This window comes from Mustela nivalis, assembly GCF_964662115.1.
Source record: "Mustela nivalis genome assembly, chromosome: 20".
Taxonomy (NCBI): Eukaryota; Metazoa; Chordata; class Mammalia; order Carnivora; family Mustelidae; genus Mustela; species Mustela nivalis.
The window spans coordinates 19,267,558-19,284,512 of NC_139039.1; the positions used below are offsets into that span (position 1 = coordinate 19,267,558).

At 37.4% G+C, this 16,955-nt stretch overlaps 1 protein-coding gene across 1 annotated transcript in view; it reads right to left on the reverse strand.

The window, feature by feature from the left end:
- Window positions 1-16,955, reverse strand: part of ZDHHC2 (zDHHC palmitoyltransferase 2) — a 72,676-nt gene that overhangs the window by 27,258 nt on the left and 28,463 nt on the right. Inside the window, exons 4-6 of the mRNA XM_082715609.1 lie at window positions 10,924-11,044; window positions 3,602-3,671; window positions 2,816-2,848 (exon numbers count right to left, since the gene is read on the reverse strand). Of these exons, the coding sequence (XP_082571735.1) occupies window positions 2,816-2,848; window positions 3,602-3,671; window positions 10,924-11,044 (224 nt within the window). The remainder of the gene's footprint in view (window positions 1-2,815; window positions 2,849-3,601; window positions 3,672-10,923; window positions 11,045-16,955) is intronic.

Sequence of the window (16,955 nt, forward strand, 5' to 3'; positions counted from 1 at the left end):
AAGGAAGCACGGTTTTCTGCTTTTTCAAATGCTCAAAGTTGACAGATACTGAACTTCAAAATTACACACAAGACCTGCCTAATGTCACCCCACAGTTTGGGAACACCTTGAAGATCTTTTAATAAAGACTGCTATAGTGACATAATGGTTACAAAAAAGATTATTTATATCTTGATATGGAAAATTTTCCAGGATATATTAAGAGAGGGAAAAAAAAAAGACACAGAGTCCGTCCATAATGGAACTATAAGCGCCTATTTAGCCAGAGTGATTCCATCCAGTTAAACAGTGATTTTGTTGTTTATGCAGTAAAACTTAAACTGTCCCAGGCCCCCTACCCCCCAGGGGACTTACTTAAAAACAAGTCCTGGAAACCAGTCCCAGGTAACAAAGCCCAAATACAAGGGTGGGGCAGGCCAGGTGGAGGTATCCAATCAGTGGGGGTGCATACTGTCTCCCTAGTTACCAAGGAGTATGGGCCCTGCCCTTTGGGCACCAATTCTGACCAAGGTGATGGGCTAGTTCAAATATCTACTATAGGGTAAACTGTAATTCAATTGGTCACTCATGTGGGACCTGGCATGACTGTGCAGCTTTCTCTGTGTGTTACAATCTCATTGGCCACCTGTGCATGGCCAGGCCCAACCACATGGCCTTTGCCCTTAAAAGCTAGTCTGTAAGGCAGAGAGAGGTCGCCTCTTTGTAAGAGACGGCCCTGGCCGGTCAGTTTGATTCTCGATGCTTGGCACAAAATAAAGCTTTGCTTGACCTTCACTTTCTATCAGCCTTGTTCCTTTGACCATGGACCCAACAGAACCACTTGTGTTAAAAAATGTCTAAAATATTTGTGTGTGTGAACAAAATGAAACACACACGTACACACTTATATCTGAAAAGTACACGTGACATTTGGCAAGATGTTCCTTGTGAGGAAGAGAAGCAGCAGCAGGGGGGCTAGAAAGAACACTTGGCCTTTTTTAGTTTTTGAATTTAGAACCATGGGTATATATTATGCATAATTTTTTTTAACTTAAAGTTTAAACTTGAAAATTCAAACACATAAATAAAATAAATGGCTGCTCCACTCAGCAGGCACCAGGTGAACATGAGGCTCTTGTCACCAAAGCCTTCCATTATCCACCTGGCCTACTGCGTTCTGCAAGGGCCCATGGGAGCCGAGACAGAGGCTGTGGTGGCAGCGGCAGCAGGAGACGCCCAGGGCAGGGAAGCAATGACACGAAGTTGAAAGGTACTTCCAACTTTTCAACTAAAGAGCAAGTGTGCTAACAGGGAGCCTATGATTACACAATCTACACCCGGTTTTAAAACCTCTAGAGCCTTCTATCTGTTCCCCTTCCCTTATTCAGCAGGATCTGTCAAAATCTGAAAGACTGTCAAATTATGCTATAAATCTCTTATAAAGGCAAATTAATGGCAGGTGTAAAAAGTTTGCTATCAGAGTGAAATTATTATTTCTTATTTTTGTGCTTTAGTGAGGCTAGCAAGAGCACGTCACGCTATAGGGAGGTGTAAAGCTTGGCATTAATACTGGTTGCTACCCCCTCTCCATTGCTGCTATGACTTTAAGTCAGAAAAACTGAAGTCATCTCTATGGCCCTGATTTCTTTCCCACTTTCCTTAAGAAAAGAAGGGTGTCTTTGCCTGTGTTCCCCCCAGAGAGCAGACCGTGAGACAAGAACCTGGATACAGTTTATCTGAAACAAGGAGGGGAGAAAAGCCCATAAAGCATGTGTTGTTGGCCAGACCCTCCTTGGTTGAGGGTGGCCTCTGGTCTCTGGGGCGGCTACCTGCTGTGAGAGAAAACGGAATGATTGAAAGCATGAGGAAAGCAAAAGATAAAGCAAAAGAATGGCTACAAATGAATATGAATACCAAGCTACCAAGCGAGGCTTTCATTGAGATCTTTCTTTGAGGAGAAAATTACTCTGACGGGAATTAACTGGCCTGAAATAAAGAAGAAAATACAGCAGGAGAAAAGGAAGAGGTATCTAGGGAGAAAAAATAAGGTAAATCTGATACGCTCCTCTTATTTCCTGCAGCTAACATAATTACTCCCTGTGTTTCCACCTACACCCGGCACTCATTTGTGAGCGTGTCTGCTTTTCTCTAGGGCCACCCGTGAAAGAAGGCAAGGCTGGTAGAGTCCAAATCCAACCTGGCTGGCAACCTGAGTGTAGTTATCACTGATACGTGCACGTGGAGAAGAGAAATGACAGGCAGAGGTAGAAAAATCAACCTTCATTAGTTAATTAGAGCTTTTAAATCATCCTCTGTTAAGGTGCCTGATCTACAATTATCTTTTAAAATATTAATGAGTTCCAAGTCAAAACCCTTGTTTAAACACATATGTATTTGTGTGTTTGCTATTCTATCCTCAATGTCAAGTTTTATTTAAAATAAATTGCTAAAGCTTAAGATGAATTAATTTGTTATTCAAAACTTCCAGTGAAGTATTCTGTATAATTTATGAATACATTTTGGTATAATTTCTGGGAAGTGTTTCAGAATCTCTGTGTTTATGCATGTGCATACAAAGAAAACCATTTGTCCTAGGCAAATATGACAAATTAACTTCTATGTTGTTAGTCTACCGATTTTAAAATTATTCTACGGAAATTCTCCCAAATCAAACCTCTTCTGAGCTAATTCAGCAAATACTAGAAACTAAATCTGAAAGTACCTTCTGGGTCAGCTAAGGCAAGATTTCATTTATAAAAAGACTTACACAGATAAATGATTCAATTTATTAAGTTTTAAGGGACAGAAACGTGTTTAAGTATAGAGCCATACTCACCACGGGCAATGATGGTCCATCTTCAAAATACATCTAAAAAAATAAACACACACACACACACACAAAACTTAACAACTCATAAAATTTTAATCCCATTAAGTATAAAAAGGAAGTATGAAAGTTACTTAGAAGGAGTTGAGGCAAGTAAAATATTGCAAAATTACTTATCTAAAAATTAAACAATAGTAAAAATCCTCATGTCAAATAACCACTATAGTCAATGTCAGTTATGACATATAATTATGGAATTTTCAAAATCGACATGCTTCAAAATAGAAATAAGAGAACTCTTTTCCTAAAAAACAATTCAATATTAACACACAACTACCTTATGCTCAAGAAAGTGCAAAACGTCAACAGACTTACAGAAAGTCTGGATAAAACTTTACCTTTAACATCAATCTTTAAGCTAAGTAGCACAGTCCTTGTGGTAGATTAAGTACCTAACAACATCTGATTATCGTGAAGTCTTATGAGCTCTCTTTATAAAGGTCAAAACAGAGTCCCAGCAGTTTTTAGTAAACAGAACTAGCCAAGTCTGAGCTGCCCAAACTCAAGACACTTCGCGTCAGTGTGAATGTGAGGAAAGGGGCAATGAGGCGACCGTGGCCCTAAGCCCCACTCGGATCGGTGCAAGGGACTGTCCGGTTCTATGTCCTAAATAAAGGTCTCAGAAGCACAATTCAGGAAAAAAAGGAAATAATCTGCAAAACAGTGAGGAAAGAAACAATATTAACTAAAAAGAGCACCAGCATGTAGAGAGTTGGAAGGAAAAGGTTTTCTTACTTATCACAGACGGAACAGTGATGGCAGCGGTCTGGTTTTATGAGCTGGCATCTGTCACAGTATCGGATTGCTAGGGACAAAAAACTCCACTTAGTCTTAGATTTAACACTGAATTGGATATACAATCAAATGGCTTTTATCAGCTCTCCAAATTTAACTTCTAAAAAAGCAAAGTGAATTTGAATTTGGTAAAAATGAGATAGTCTACTGTGTAAATATAAAAATAGAATGACTTGCCTACAGCCTTAGTTTTCTTTCTTTTTTCTTCCTTTCTTCCTTCCTTCTTTCCTACCTCTCTCTCTTTCTTTCTTTTTTTAATCTCTACACCCAACATGGGACTCAAACTCATGACTCTGAGATCAAGAGTCACTCACTACTCTGACTGAGCCAACCAGATGCCCCCAGCCTCAGTTTTCTAAAAAGTTTCACAGGAATACAGAATCTTTGGAAGGAATTTTTCTAAGGCATTCCTAATTGTCAGTATGATAGTGAGGCTCACAGAGGGTGCAAATACATCCATTTCTATCAAAGCAAACAGAATGTCTCCCTCAGGTAAATCAATTTCTTTCCTGTACCCTACCAGGAAAAATATCTGAAGATACAACCACATTTCACAACTTTTATGAGAAACATACTTTAGAAATTTGAATTGTGAATAAACTCTATTAGTTGCTTAAATTCTGTTGGCTGATACAAGATTAGAAGTGAGCATTAGGGGGTGCCTGGGTAGCTCAATGGGTTAAGCCTCTGCCTTTGGCTCAGATCATGGTCTGAGGGTCCTGGGATTGAGCCCCACATTGGGTCTCTCTCAGCAGGGAGCCTGCTTCCTCCTCTCTCTCTGCCTGTCTCTCCGCCTGCTTGTGATCCTTCTCTCTCTGTCAAATAAATAAATAAAATCTTTTTAAAAAAATGAATATTAGAAGAAGTTATTTCCAACACTGAATTTTAATTCTTGTAATGGAAGTCCTGATTCTTTCTTCTCTAACGCAGATATCAAAGGCAATTACAGATGTCTGATTTGGAGATGTTATTTCATTACACAGACATCTTACAAGATGCAAGCAACCTACCAAAATTATAGGAGAACAATAATTAGGTACACCACGGGATCAGCAAAAACCCAAGTAATGAATTTAAAATTTGGAAAAAGTACTTGCAACAAGTAATTTCCACTGTCATAGTAGCTAATATTATGTTCTCTGAAAAAGGTAACAGTTGCTATCAACTAAGATTAGGATGAGCTTTTTTCAGACAACAAGACCTATATGGAATTGTTTTCAATATTTAAATAAGTTCTCAATCATCCCCCTTACAACTCTCCTTTTTCAGGAACTACAGAAACTAATGGCATGGCTGAGTCATATCCTGAATGAAGACATCTCGCAGCTACATTCCAGGGAAAGCTACATGGGACCATCGGCTCATGTGAAGCATTAAAGTATAAGGCAGTATTATCCAGAAGAAATAGAATGTGAGCCACTTGTGTATGTTTAGATTCTCTAGGAGCTATATTAAAAGAAATTAAAAAAACAGGGAAATTAATTTTTAAAAAACATAATATTTGAACTAATATAACAAAAGTATTACTTCAACATATAATTAATACACAAACATTAATCACATGTTTTAGATTTTTTTATACCAAGTCTTTGAAAACTACTATATATTGCTTTATGGTTGCACTTTAAGTGGTGAGTTTGGTAGGCAATGCTAGATTCTCTCCAGATGGTGATTATCTCTACTTTAAAGCACACTGAGGTTGGGGCACCTGGGTGGCTCAGTGGGCTAAGCCTCTGCCTCCAGCTCATGAAGGTCATGATCTCAGGGTCCTGGGACTGAGCCACACATCAGGCTCTCTGCTCAGCAGGGAGCCTGCTTCCCTCTCTCTCTCTCTGCCTGCCTCTCTGCCTACTTGTGATCTCTCTCTGTCAAATAAATAAATAAAATCTTTAAAAAAATTGGTTAAATTTATTAAAAAAATAAAGTACACTGGGGTAAAAACAAAACAACAACAACAACAAAAAAAAACCTCAAATCAAAGTGGGTAATAACTCACAGGAAATCAAAACATATCAAAAAATGGGCAGAAGATATGAACAGACACTTCTCCAATCAAGACATACAAATGGCTATCAGACACATGAAAAAATGTTCATCATCACTAGCCCTCAGGGAGATTCAAATTAAAACCACATTGAGATATCACCTTACACTGGTTAGAATGGCCAAAATTAACAAAACAGGAAATAATATGTGTTGGAGAGGATGTGGAAAAAGGGGAACCCTCTTCCACTGTTGGTGGGAATGCAACTTGGTGCAGCCTCTTTGGAGAACAGTATGGAGATTCCTCAAGAAATTAAAAATAGAACTTCGCTATGACCGTGCAATTGCACTCCTGGGTATTTACCCCAAAGATACAGATGTCGTGAAAAGAAGGGCCATCTTTACCCCAATGTTTATAGCAGCAATGGCCACGGTCGCCAAACTATGGAAAGAACCAAGATGCCCTTCAACGGACGAATGGATAAGGAAGATGTGGTCCATATACACTATGGAGTATTATGCCTCCATCAGAAAGGATGAATACCCAACTTTTGAAGCAACATGGACGGGACTGGAAGAGATTATGCTGAGTGAAATAAGTCAAGCAGAGAGAGTCAATTATCATATGGTTTCACTTATTTGTGGAGCATAACAAATATCATGGAGGACAAGGGGTGTTAGAGAGGAGAAGGGAGTTGGGGTACATTGGAAGGGGAGGTGAATCATGAGAGACTATGAACTCTGAAAAACAATCTGAGGGGTTTGAAGTGGCGGGGAGGTGGGAGGTTGGGGTACCAGGTGGTGGGTATTATAGAGGACACGGATTGCATGGAGCACTGGGTGTGGTGAAAAAATAATGAATACTGTTTTTCTGAAAATAAATAAATTAATTAAATTTTTAAAAAATAATAATAACCCCCCCAAAAATAAAATAAAAATAAGAAATACAAAAAAAACCCCAATACAGTAGAAAGAAACTTTTTGTTTATAGTCTTTTATAAACAGAAATTTAGTCTCTTAGTAAAAACGAAACAAAACAAAACAGCCCCCCACAATTCCATTTACAATTGCATCAAAAATAATAAGATAACTAAGAAAAAATCTAACCAAAGAAGTGAAACACCTGTAATCTGAAAACTATTAAAACGCTGCTTAGAGAAACTGATGACATGAAGAAATAGAAAGACATCCATGCTCATGGGTTAGAAGAACACTGCTGAAATGTCTATGCTGCCCAAAGTAATCTACATATTTGATGCAATTCCTATCAAAATAAAAACGACATGTTTCACAGAACTAGAACAAACAATCCTAAAATTTGTATGGAATGACAAAATATGTGAATAGCCAAACCAATCTTGGAAAAGAAAAGCAAAGCCGGAGGCATCGCAGCACCACACAACATCACACACTGCAAAGCTGTGGTAATCAAAACAGTACGGTACTGGCACAAAAATAGACAAATAGATCAATGGAGAAGAATAGAAAACCCAGAAATAAACCCACAATTATATCATCAACTAATGTATGACAAAGGAGGCAAGAATATGAAATGGGGAAAAGACAGTGTGTTCCACAAATGGTGTTGGGAAAACTGGACAGCAACAAGCAAAAGAAAGAAACTAGACTCTTTTCTTCTACCATACACAAAAATAAACTCAAAATGGATTAAAGACCTAAATATAAGGCAGGAAACCATAAAAATGATAAAAGAGACCACAGGCAGTAATTTCTCTGACATCGACCATAGCAGCTTTTTTTTTAGTTAGGTCCCTGAGGGAAGGGGAACAAAAGCAAAAATAAACTATTGGACTACATCAAAATAAAAGCTTCTGCACAGTGACAGAAATAATCAACAGGAGGGCAACCTACAGTATGGAGGAAGATATTTGCAAATGACATATCTGATAAAGGTTTAGTATATATAAAGAACTTCTATAAATCAACACCCAAAATACAAATAATCCAATTAAAAATGGGCAAAAGATATGAACAGAAATTTCTCCAAAGAAGACATCCAGAAAGCCAACAGACACATGAAAGGATGCTCCTCATCACTTACTACCAGGGAAATGCAAATTAAAACCACAATGAGACATTACCTCACACACCTGTCAGAATGACTAACAGAGACAACAGAAATAACAGGTGCTGGTGAGAATGTGGAGAAAGGGGAACCATCGTGCACTGTGGGTGGGAATGCAAACTGGTGCGGCCACTGTGAAAAACAGATAGAACTGCTCCTCAAAAAGGTAAAAATAGAATTACTCTACCATCCAGCAATCGCACTACTGGATATATACCCTAAAGAATACGAAAACACTAATTCAAAGGGATACATGCACCCTATGTTTACAGGACCATTATTTACAATAGCCAAGATACAGAAGTAGTGCGCGTGCCCATCGACTGATGAATGGATAAAAATATTGTGCTACACATATATTCACAATGGAATAATATTCAGCCATAAAAAAGAATGAAATCTTGCCATTTGCAAAGACATGGATGGAGCTAGAGTATATTATCTAAGTGAAATAAGTTAGAGAAAGACAAATACCGTATGATTCCACTCAAATATGAAATTTAAGAAACAAAACAAACAGATAAAGGCAAAAAGGAAAAAAGAGAAAGAAACAAACCAAGAAACAGACTCTTAAATATAGAAAACCAGAGAAAGGTGGGGAAGGGGTAATAGGTGATAAGGATTCAGGAGGGCACTTGTCATGGTGAGCACCAGATGAATAAAATAAAAACTAAAAAACATTTCCATGTGCCATATCATATTTGGCTAAAATTATCCCGCTGTAATTTAAAATGAACCACCTGCTTATCATTTAAAAGCCCCGAACAGTCAAGGCAAATTTTAACTGTCTTAATTTTTTCAGAGTTTATTTAACTATTACTTATATAATTTAAAACCTTTTGGGTAATGTTGAAAAGAAAACATTATCAATTTCTGTGTGCAAAATGATAGGCTCCATCACCTCTGTTACCTATTAGTCAAAATCCAAAAAAAAAAAAAAAAAAATTGCTCAAAAAGATCAAGGTCAAGGGCGCCTGGGTGGCTCAGTGGGTTAAGCCGCTGCCTTCGGCTCGGGTCGTGATCTCAGGGTCCTGGGATCGAGTCCCGCATCGGGCTCTCTGCTCAGTGGGGAGCCTGCTTCCCTCTCTCTCTCTCTCTGCCTGCCTCTCTGACTACTTGTGATTTCTCTCTGTCAAATAAATAAATAAAATCTTTAAAAAAAAAAAAGATCAAGGTCAATACAGAGCTAAAAATTAATAAGAACAAAAATCCAGAACAATGTGATAAAGTTTGGCGATCCCTGTAAGAAAGCAGAAGATGGCTGGATCAGAAGAAAGTTCAGGACAAACAGGCAAGATGAGCAGGCTTGTTAATACCCTGCTTTACTATGCCTCCAGCTCAGGTGTGTATGTGAATTTTCCCCTATAGGGCAGTCACCTTAATCTAGGGAGCTGACATTCTACTCTCAGGGTTTGGAGGAAGTACTGTACTTCCTACTTAGAATGGATCGTAAAATCTTAAGTTATATTACCATCCACTTTCTTCAGTTCTCTCTATAAAATATAATGCACATGCACATCACCTGAACTGTTCAGTTGCTTTGGTCCACGGAATTTCTCAGGGTGAGGAAGGCAGTTTTCCAAAGAACCCAAGGGTCTTGGCTGGGCGGGAGGTGGGAAGCATCTCTCTCACAGTCCTGCCTTGGTGGGATTGTGGCCACTGCCTTGTGTTTACCTCTGCACTCTACACAGTCCATAGATCAATCAGACCAACATAATCTATTTATTACACTTTGTGTCTGCTTTAATTTAGTCAGTGACTCTAGTCAGTTAACATTGAATTTGCAGGCATCTGGAATGTTTGCACTAAAGATATAAACATAGATTATATTATGAGACCCAGATTGTATGCCACACTGTCACAAATTTTAAGAACCCTAAATTCATCTCAGGAGATAGGGATCCAATACCTAAGAGGAACAAGAGACTGACAGTCTTAACATTACGTAAACTACATGAAGGGTGACTTAAATCCAAAGTGTAGTTATTATTAATGGAAATGAATACTTTGTTATGGTGTGACTTACGCTTCCTCCCTTTCTCCAAATCCAGTGTGTCAAGGGAGACAGTAGAAGAGCCCTGAACTCGGAATGAAGGCGGAGACTAGTTTTTCATACCTGATACTGTCACGGTCATTAACTAGTTTTTGGAAACCTGTGCAGGAATTTATTTTGAAGGGGCTTAAATCGCCCCAGTATTTGCCTAGGCTTATATAGGGTCAACATACATAAACGTGTATAAGCACGGCTCTGTCTTTGTGGGATAGAACTGGTGGCATGAAAATTAAATCAGGGAATTGCCACTTGCCCGTTGAGAAGTGGGGAAAACAGGAAGAAACTGTGAGACTTTAACTTAGATTCAATTATGATCCTCAAGTGAGTTAGAAACAAGGATAAGTAATATAAGAATATTAATGAGATATTTTACATTCTTTTTTCCATGCTACATCTTTGAAACCAGTTGTGTATTTTATACGTATGGCACAACGCAATTTGGAGTGGCCACATTTTAAGTGCTCAACAGCCGCTTAAAATGTGCCACCAAAGTGGGTGGCACAGGCCTAAAGTTACCAAATTTCTGGGTGAGCCTTGGTGGACAAATATCAGTAATCTGTGTGTGTCCATTTTAAAGACAATTCTTTAATTAGATAGCTGATACACTACCTAAAAAAATCCTGACCCAGGTAAAAGGGATTTATTAACTGAATTACATTAAAAAAAAAAAAAAAAGCAGGGGGGAGAAACGAAAATTACCTTACCTTCTAAAGATAAATTATATTAATACCTTAAGTTTTATACACCTTATACAATCACTGCTTTAAATTTATATAAAATTGCCAATGTTATGTTCATTATAGATACTGCTCCCTTCCATTAAAAAAGAATAGGAAGATCAATCATTAAAACTTTCAAAATAAATACAAGTACAAATCAAGATTTCAGCAGTTCTAACATCTCCTCTGAGTCCCAAGTGACTAGAGAAGCCACTAGAGAATTAACATCAGTGTGGATATGGTTGAGATCTCCGGGCCACACTGTTATTCACAAGCCTGTTTTATGGAATTGTATAGGAAAGGTTTAATAACCACTCAGGACAGAACCCAATGATTTTCAATGAGGGTTTGACAGTTGCAAGCATATAAATATGCTGACAGTCACCACAACAATGGTGCCAAAGCACTCATTATGATGTACCTCCAGACATGGTCCTGGTATAGATGGGAAGATCTTTGGCAGCTCGCCTAAGAACTTCCTGATGGGCTTCTCCTCTTGGCTCTCTCTCCAACAATTCTTTCTCTGCATAAGAGAGATGGAACTGTGGGAAGAAATTTAGTTTCAGTCAGTGTTCTCAAGAAATAGCACACTGGTGTACTATACCTACAAAAAGGTATACACAAAATATTAATGATATCTATCATACAGAATCAGAGTGGTAATGGAGTTGGAATCTGGGAAAGTCTGTTAATCTGGTGGAGCCTTAGCTGATGCATCTAGAAAAAGGAAGCAATTAATAATACCTTAATACTTAATAATACTTCCACAGATGTCTGTGAAACTCAAGCAGAATAGAGTATGTAAAATTCTCTTATAAACTGTAGAGTTCTACCCCAATATGAGTTATATTCAAAAATGAAATAGCAAAATAAACAAATTTGGCTCAGGGGGTAAATTTTTCAACTGGATATTATTAGGAATAAAAATAGAAACAAACCCATCAAACATGTTTTCTCATGTAAATGAATTTTAACTTAAGGATAATCATTACATGAATTCTCTAGCACTCAAAAGAACTAATCATGCATTTCACTTCTTAAACTGCCAATCTGGCCCACCCAATTAAAAAACATGTATTTCAGGGCGCCTGGGTGGCTCAGTGGGTTAAGCCGCTGCCTTCGGCTCAGGTCATGATCTCAGGATCCTGGGATCGAGTCCCGCATCGGGCTCTCTGCTCGGCAGGGAGCCTGCTTCCCTCTCTCTCTTTCTCTCTGCCTGCCTCTCTGTCTACTTATGATCTCTGTCAAATAAATAAATAAAATCTTAAAAAAAAAAAACACGTATTTCAGAAAAATCAAATTGGTTTGGCTGCACACACACACACACACACACACACACACCAATCACAAAAAAAAAAAAAGTTTTAGAAGTCTGTATAAAAAAGTATAAATGTCTTCCAGGAGACACATACAGGGATATTTACAGCATTGATGTTTGAAATGTAAAAAATTAAACACAGCCCAAATGTCCATCAAAAGGCTAAATAGACTGGAGTATGATATATCCACATAATTGAATCCTATATTACATGGAACAATTAATGAACTACAGCTATTTGTTGTTGTTATTTTTTTTTTTGAAGATTTTATTTATTTATTTGACAGAGACACAGGGAGAGAGGGAACACAGCAGAGGGAGTGGGAGAGAGAGAAGCAGGCTCCCCGCGGAGCAGGGAGCCTGACGCGGGGCTTGATCCTAGAACTGGGATCACAACCTGAGCTGAAGGCAGATGCTTAACAACTGAGCCACCCAGGCACCCCAAACTACAGTTACTTGTAACAGAGAATCTCAACATACTGTTGAACAACAGATCACTTTATAGAAAATATATAGAAGGATTCCGTTTACATAAAATTTTAAAACCAAAAAGGTATACACTATGAGGATACACACACATAGAAACACACACATATATATAAGAAAATTATAAAGAAAAGCAAGAGACTGATTAACACAAAACTTCAGGAGAGTAGTTACTATAGAGAAATGCAGGGAAATGCAATATGAAAGTACACAGGTAATACCAAAAATATAAATAATGTTTTCTATAATACTTGAGTGACTTTAGTTATTTTCATTTTATTATTCTTTAAATTGTGCATTATATTTTTTTTGTATGTATGATATAGTTCACCTTTTAAGTCTTAAAAAAGCGATCTAATTATGTCAGTGAAAGAAATAAAAACAATTTGTTGAAAATGAGGTCATGATGTTTGAGCCTAAATCTTTCTCTTTGGAGAAATAAAAATTAAAGATCTTTGTTTAGAGGTTGACAATTCTATTGAGGTTATTTTAAAAAGAAAAACGAATCTCCAGTTTTCAAATGTAGATCATTTCTAAGTTACCATATTATTTCCATATGCATGACACTTAGTTAAATATACTGTAAAATTTCAGACCCATTAAGGTAAAGAAAGTAAAAAATTTTCTCTAAGTATAAATTTACATAATACAAATTATTCTAAATTAGTGTATCAAATTTACTGGCATTAAACTAGTAGGTAGGTTATAGTTAAGTCTTTAAGAGTTTCTAAAGTAACGGAAAAAAGTATTCACAACATTAAATATTCCTTCCAGGACAAATCCACATTTTCTTTCCTACTAATTAATTTCATAGTGTTTCAAAATTACACTTCAACCAGTCCTTTCTCAAATGAATACAAATAACAAATGAAGGTCACATTTATGAAGGCATAGTGCATTCTTTCCAACAGTTGCTTTTCACTTGCTTGCTACCTTAAATCTCAGTTTTAAAAAATGAGTAACAGCGGGGCACCTGGGTGGCTCAGTGGGTTAAGCCTCTGCCTTCAGCTCAGGTCATGATCTCAGGGTCCTGGGATGGAGCCTGGCATGGGCATCGGCATCGGGCTCTCTGCTCAGCAGGGAGCCTGCTTCCCCCTCCCTCTCTCCGCCTGCCTCTCTGCCTACATGTGATCTCTCTCTGTGTGTCAAATAAATAAATAAAATCTTTTAAAAAAATGAGTAACAGAACTGAAAGACTCCTCAGATGTTTAATGCTTTTATTAGTAAATAAACACATGGCATTAGGTCCAGAATACCAAATACAGGTTGGTAGAATTATTACTTGTATAACATGGATGTCCAAATATCTAATTTTACCTTGGGAGGTACCAAATATACAGACCTTTCCCCCAGAACACTTCTATGTGCAAAGGTATGTCATGGATTTGAAGAAAGATGACATCTGTAGAGATCTGAAGGAATGGAAGATCTCCTGGGATGGAAAGATAACGTCCTAGACCTATCACCAACCTGCAGATTATCATAGTGCAGATTATGGTAGTCCCCTTCTGTTTTGTTTTGTTTAAATAGTTTTATCAACTTTAAAACACTTTAGATTTATGGAAAATTTGAGCAAGTATTACATGGTTTCCATATATCTTCTCATCAAATTGCCCACATTACTAAACATCAAATATTAGTACATTACGGTATATTTACCACAATTAGTAAATAAATACTGATCTGTTATTATTAACTAAAGTCCATAGTTTATTCAGATTTCTTTAGTTTTCTTTAGTTTTTACTGAATATCTTTTTCTCTTCCAGGATTCCACCCAGTATGCCACAGTACATTTATTTTTCCTATCTCCTTAAGTTCCTCCTGACTGTGACAGTTTCAGAGATAGTCCTTGTTTTTGTTGCCCTTGTCAGTTTTTTTTTTTTTTTTAAGATTTTATTTATTTATTTGACAGAGAGAGATCACAAGCAGGCAGAGAGGCAGGCAGAGAGAGAGGAGGAAGCAGGCTCCTTGCTGAGCAGAGAGCCCGATGCGGGCCTCGATCCCAGGACCCTGAGATCATGACCTGAGCCGAAGGCAGCGGCCCAACCCACTGAGCCACCCAGGCGCCCGCCCTTGTCAGTTTTGAGTATTCTGGTCAGCTATTTTATAAGATGCTTCTCTATTAAAATTTGTCTGATGTTTTTCTCATGATGGGTTTGAGATTAGTTGTCAGGGGGATGAAGACCACAGAGGGAAAGCGCCATTCTTACCACATCCTCTCAAGGGCACATGCTAACAACATCATCAGTGCCGACTGAACCTTGGTCACTGGCTGAGGCAGTATTTGTCAGGTTCTTCCACTCTAAAGTTTCTCGTGTTTTTCCCTTTTCCATCCTATACTCTTTGAAAGAAATTCACCACACGCAGCCTACATTGAAGTAGTGGGGTTTTTTATTCTTGTCTCTCTTGAAGACAGAGTATCTACATTATTTGAAATTCTTCTATAAGACATTTTGTTCCCCGTTTATTCATTCATTTATTCATTTACTTATATCAGTAGACTCAGAGATATTTATTTTATACTTTGGGTTATAATCCAATACTATTTTATTTATTTTTTTGCTCAGATTGTTCTAGCTGTGGTCGTTGGGAATCTCCAGTTGGCTCCTGTGTCCTTCTGATACGCCACCAAAAACCTACCAATGGTCCCAACTTACAGAGGTTCAATGATTTTTTTTTTTTCCCTCACAATGGTGTGAGAGCGATACACAGGCATTAGAAACCATACTTCAAATTTTGAATTTGTATCTCCTCTCAGGAAAGTGATATTCGGTATGATCTTCTCTCATGATGTGGAGCGGTGGCAGCAAACCACAGCTCCTGCCAGCCACGTGATCACAAGGGTAAACAACAAAGACACTTAACAACCATTTTGTCCCCATACAACCCCTGTTCTTCACTTTCAGTACAGTATTCAATAAATTCAACGATTTACTATAAAATCGGCTTTGTATTAAAAGATTTTGCCTAGATGTAGGCTGATGTAAGTGTTCTGAATATGCTTGAGGTCAGCTAGGCTAAGCTATCATGCTCAATGGGTTAGATGTACTAAATGCATTTTTAACCTACATATTTTCAACTTACAATGGGTTCATCAGGATGTAACCCCATCATAGGTTGAGAAAGTACTCTATTTTATTTACTTTAGAGCACTACCTCAATTGTCATTATTATAAGAGGCTCTGGCTCATCTTTTTTAATTTTAATCTTTACTTGTTATTTAAGCATAATTAAGATACAATGTTATATTAGTTTCAAATGTACAACATATTGATTCAACAATTCTATACATTACTCCATGCTCACCATGGTAAGTGCTGTCACCATCTGTCACCATACGTTATTATAATACTATTGACTATATTCCCTGTGCCGTACTTTTCATCTCTGAGACTTATTTATTTTATAACTGGAAGCTTCTACCTCTTAATCCCCTTAATCTCTTTCACCCCCTCCACACACACACTCTTAATTCCTGCCCTAGTTCTAGAGTCCATTTCTTCAAGGATTCCTCCTTTCTTACCTAGAGAAAGGTATTAGAAACCCAAGATCCAAAATCAAATAGACTTTTCAGGTTAAAGAAGACTATAATTTTAATAGGATATACAACTTAAGAAAAATACTGAAATCTAATAACCAAACAGAAAACTCACAGAATTATATTTTCTGCTAGTTCTTTTTTTTAATCAACATATAACGTATTATTTGTCCCAAGGGTACTAGTCTGTGAATCATTAGTCTTAACACAATTCACAGCGCTCACCACAGCACATACCCTCCCCAGGGTCCTTCACCCAGCCACCCTCCCCTCCCTCCCCCAGCAGCCCTCAGTTTGTTTCCTGAGATTAGGAGTCTCTTCTGGTTTGACTCCCTCCCTGGTCCCATCTTGTTTCATTTTTTTCCCTCCCTACCCCCCACAACCCACCCCCCATTCTTTTGCACATAGCACAAAAGGGAACATGTAATCTCATCAGTATCTAAAATGTACAAATTAAAACACAGAACATTTTTGTCCATTAAATCAGCAACCAGTGGCTTTCTTAAGGACAACATGCAATGCCAAAGTTCCAATAAAACTGTTAGCACTGTAACTTGTTACCATTCTCTTTTCAATTTGGCAAGTGACTGCAATTTCCTTGATCTAGTAATTTTGAGAATTTATAATAAGGGAATAATCCAAAATACAGGTAAAAAGTGTGTACAAAACATGTACAAACATGTTAACACGAATTTATAATATGAAAAGTTGGGATCAGCCTAAAATTCCAAGATGGGATGTGACAGAATAAATTTTTACATATTTCAGTGAGGACATTATGCCATTTTAAAAAATGGCAATAAACCAATGATGGGCTATTATGTGGGGATAAAAACTAGAATATGTGCATGTTGAATATAACCAGGAAAAATAACTCAAAAGAAAATCTGCATGCAAACTGCCTATATTAGTAGGGAGTGTTTTTCTTTTTTCCTTTCTCTTTTTGTTTAGTCTCTATTTTCAAATTAGTATGGTTATCTTACTTTCATGGGGGAAAAATCTTATAAATTGAAAAACTATTAGCAATTTTACAATCCTGTTTTATAAAAAGGTAAATTTTAGATTTCGTAGAATTCCAGATTTCTTAGAATTCTCTCAATAGTAACGAGA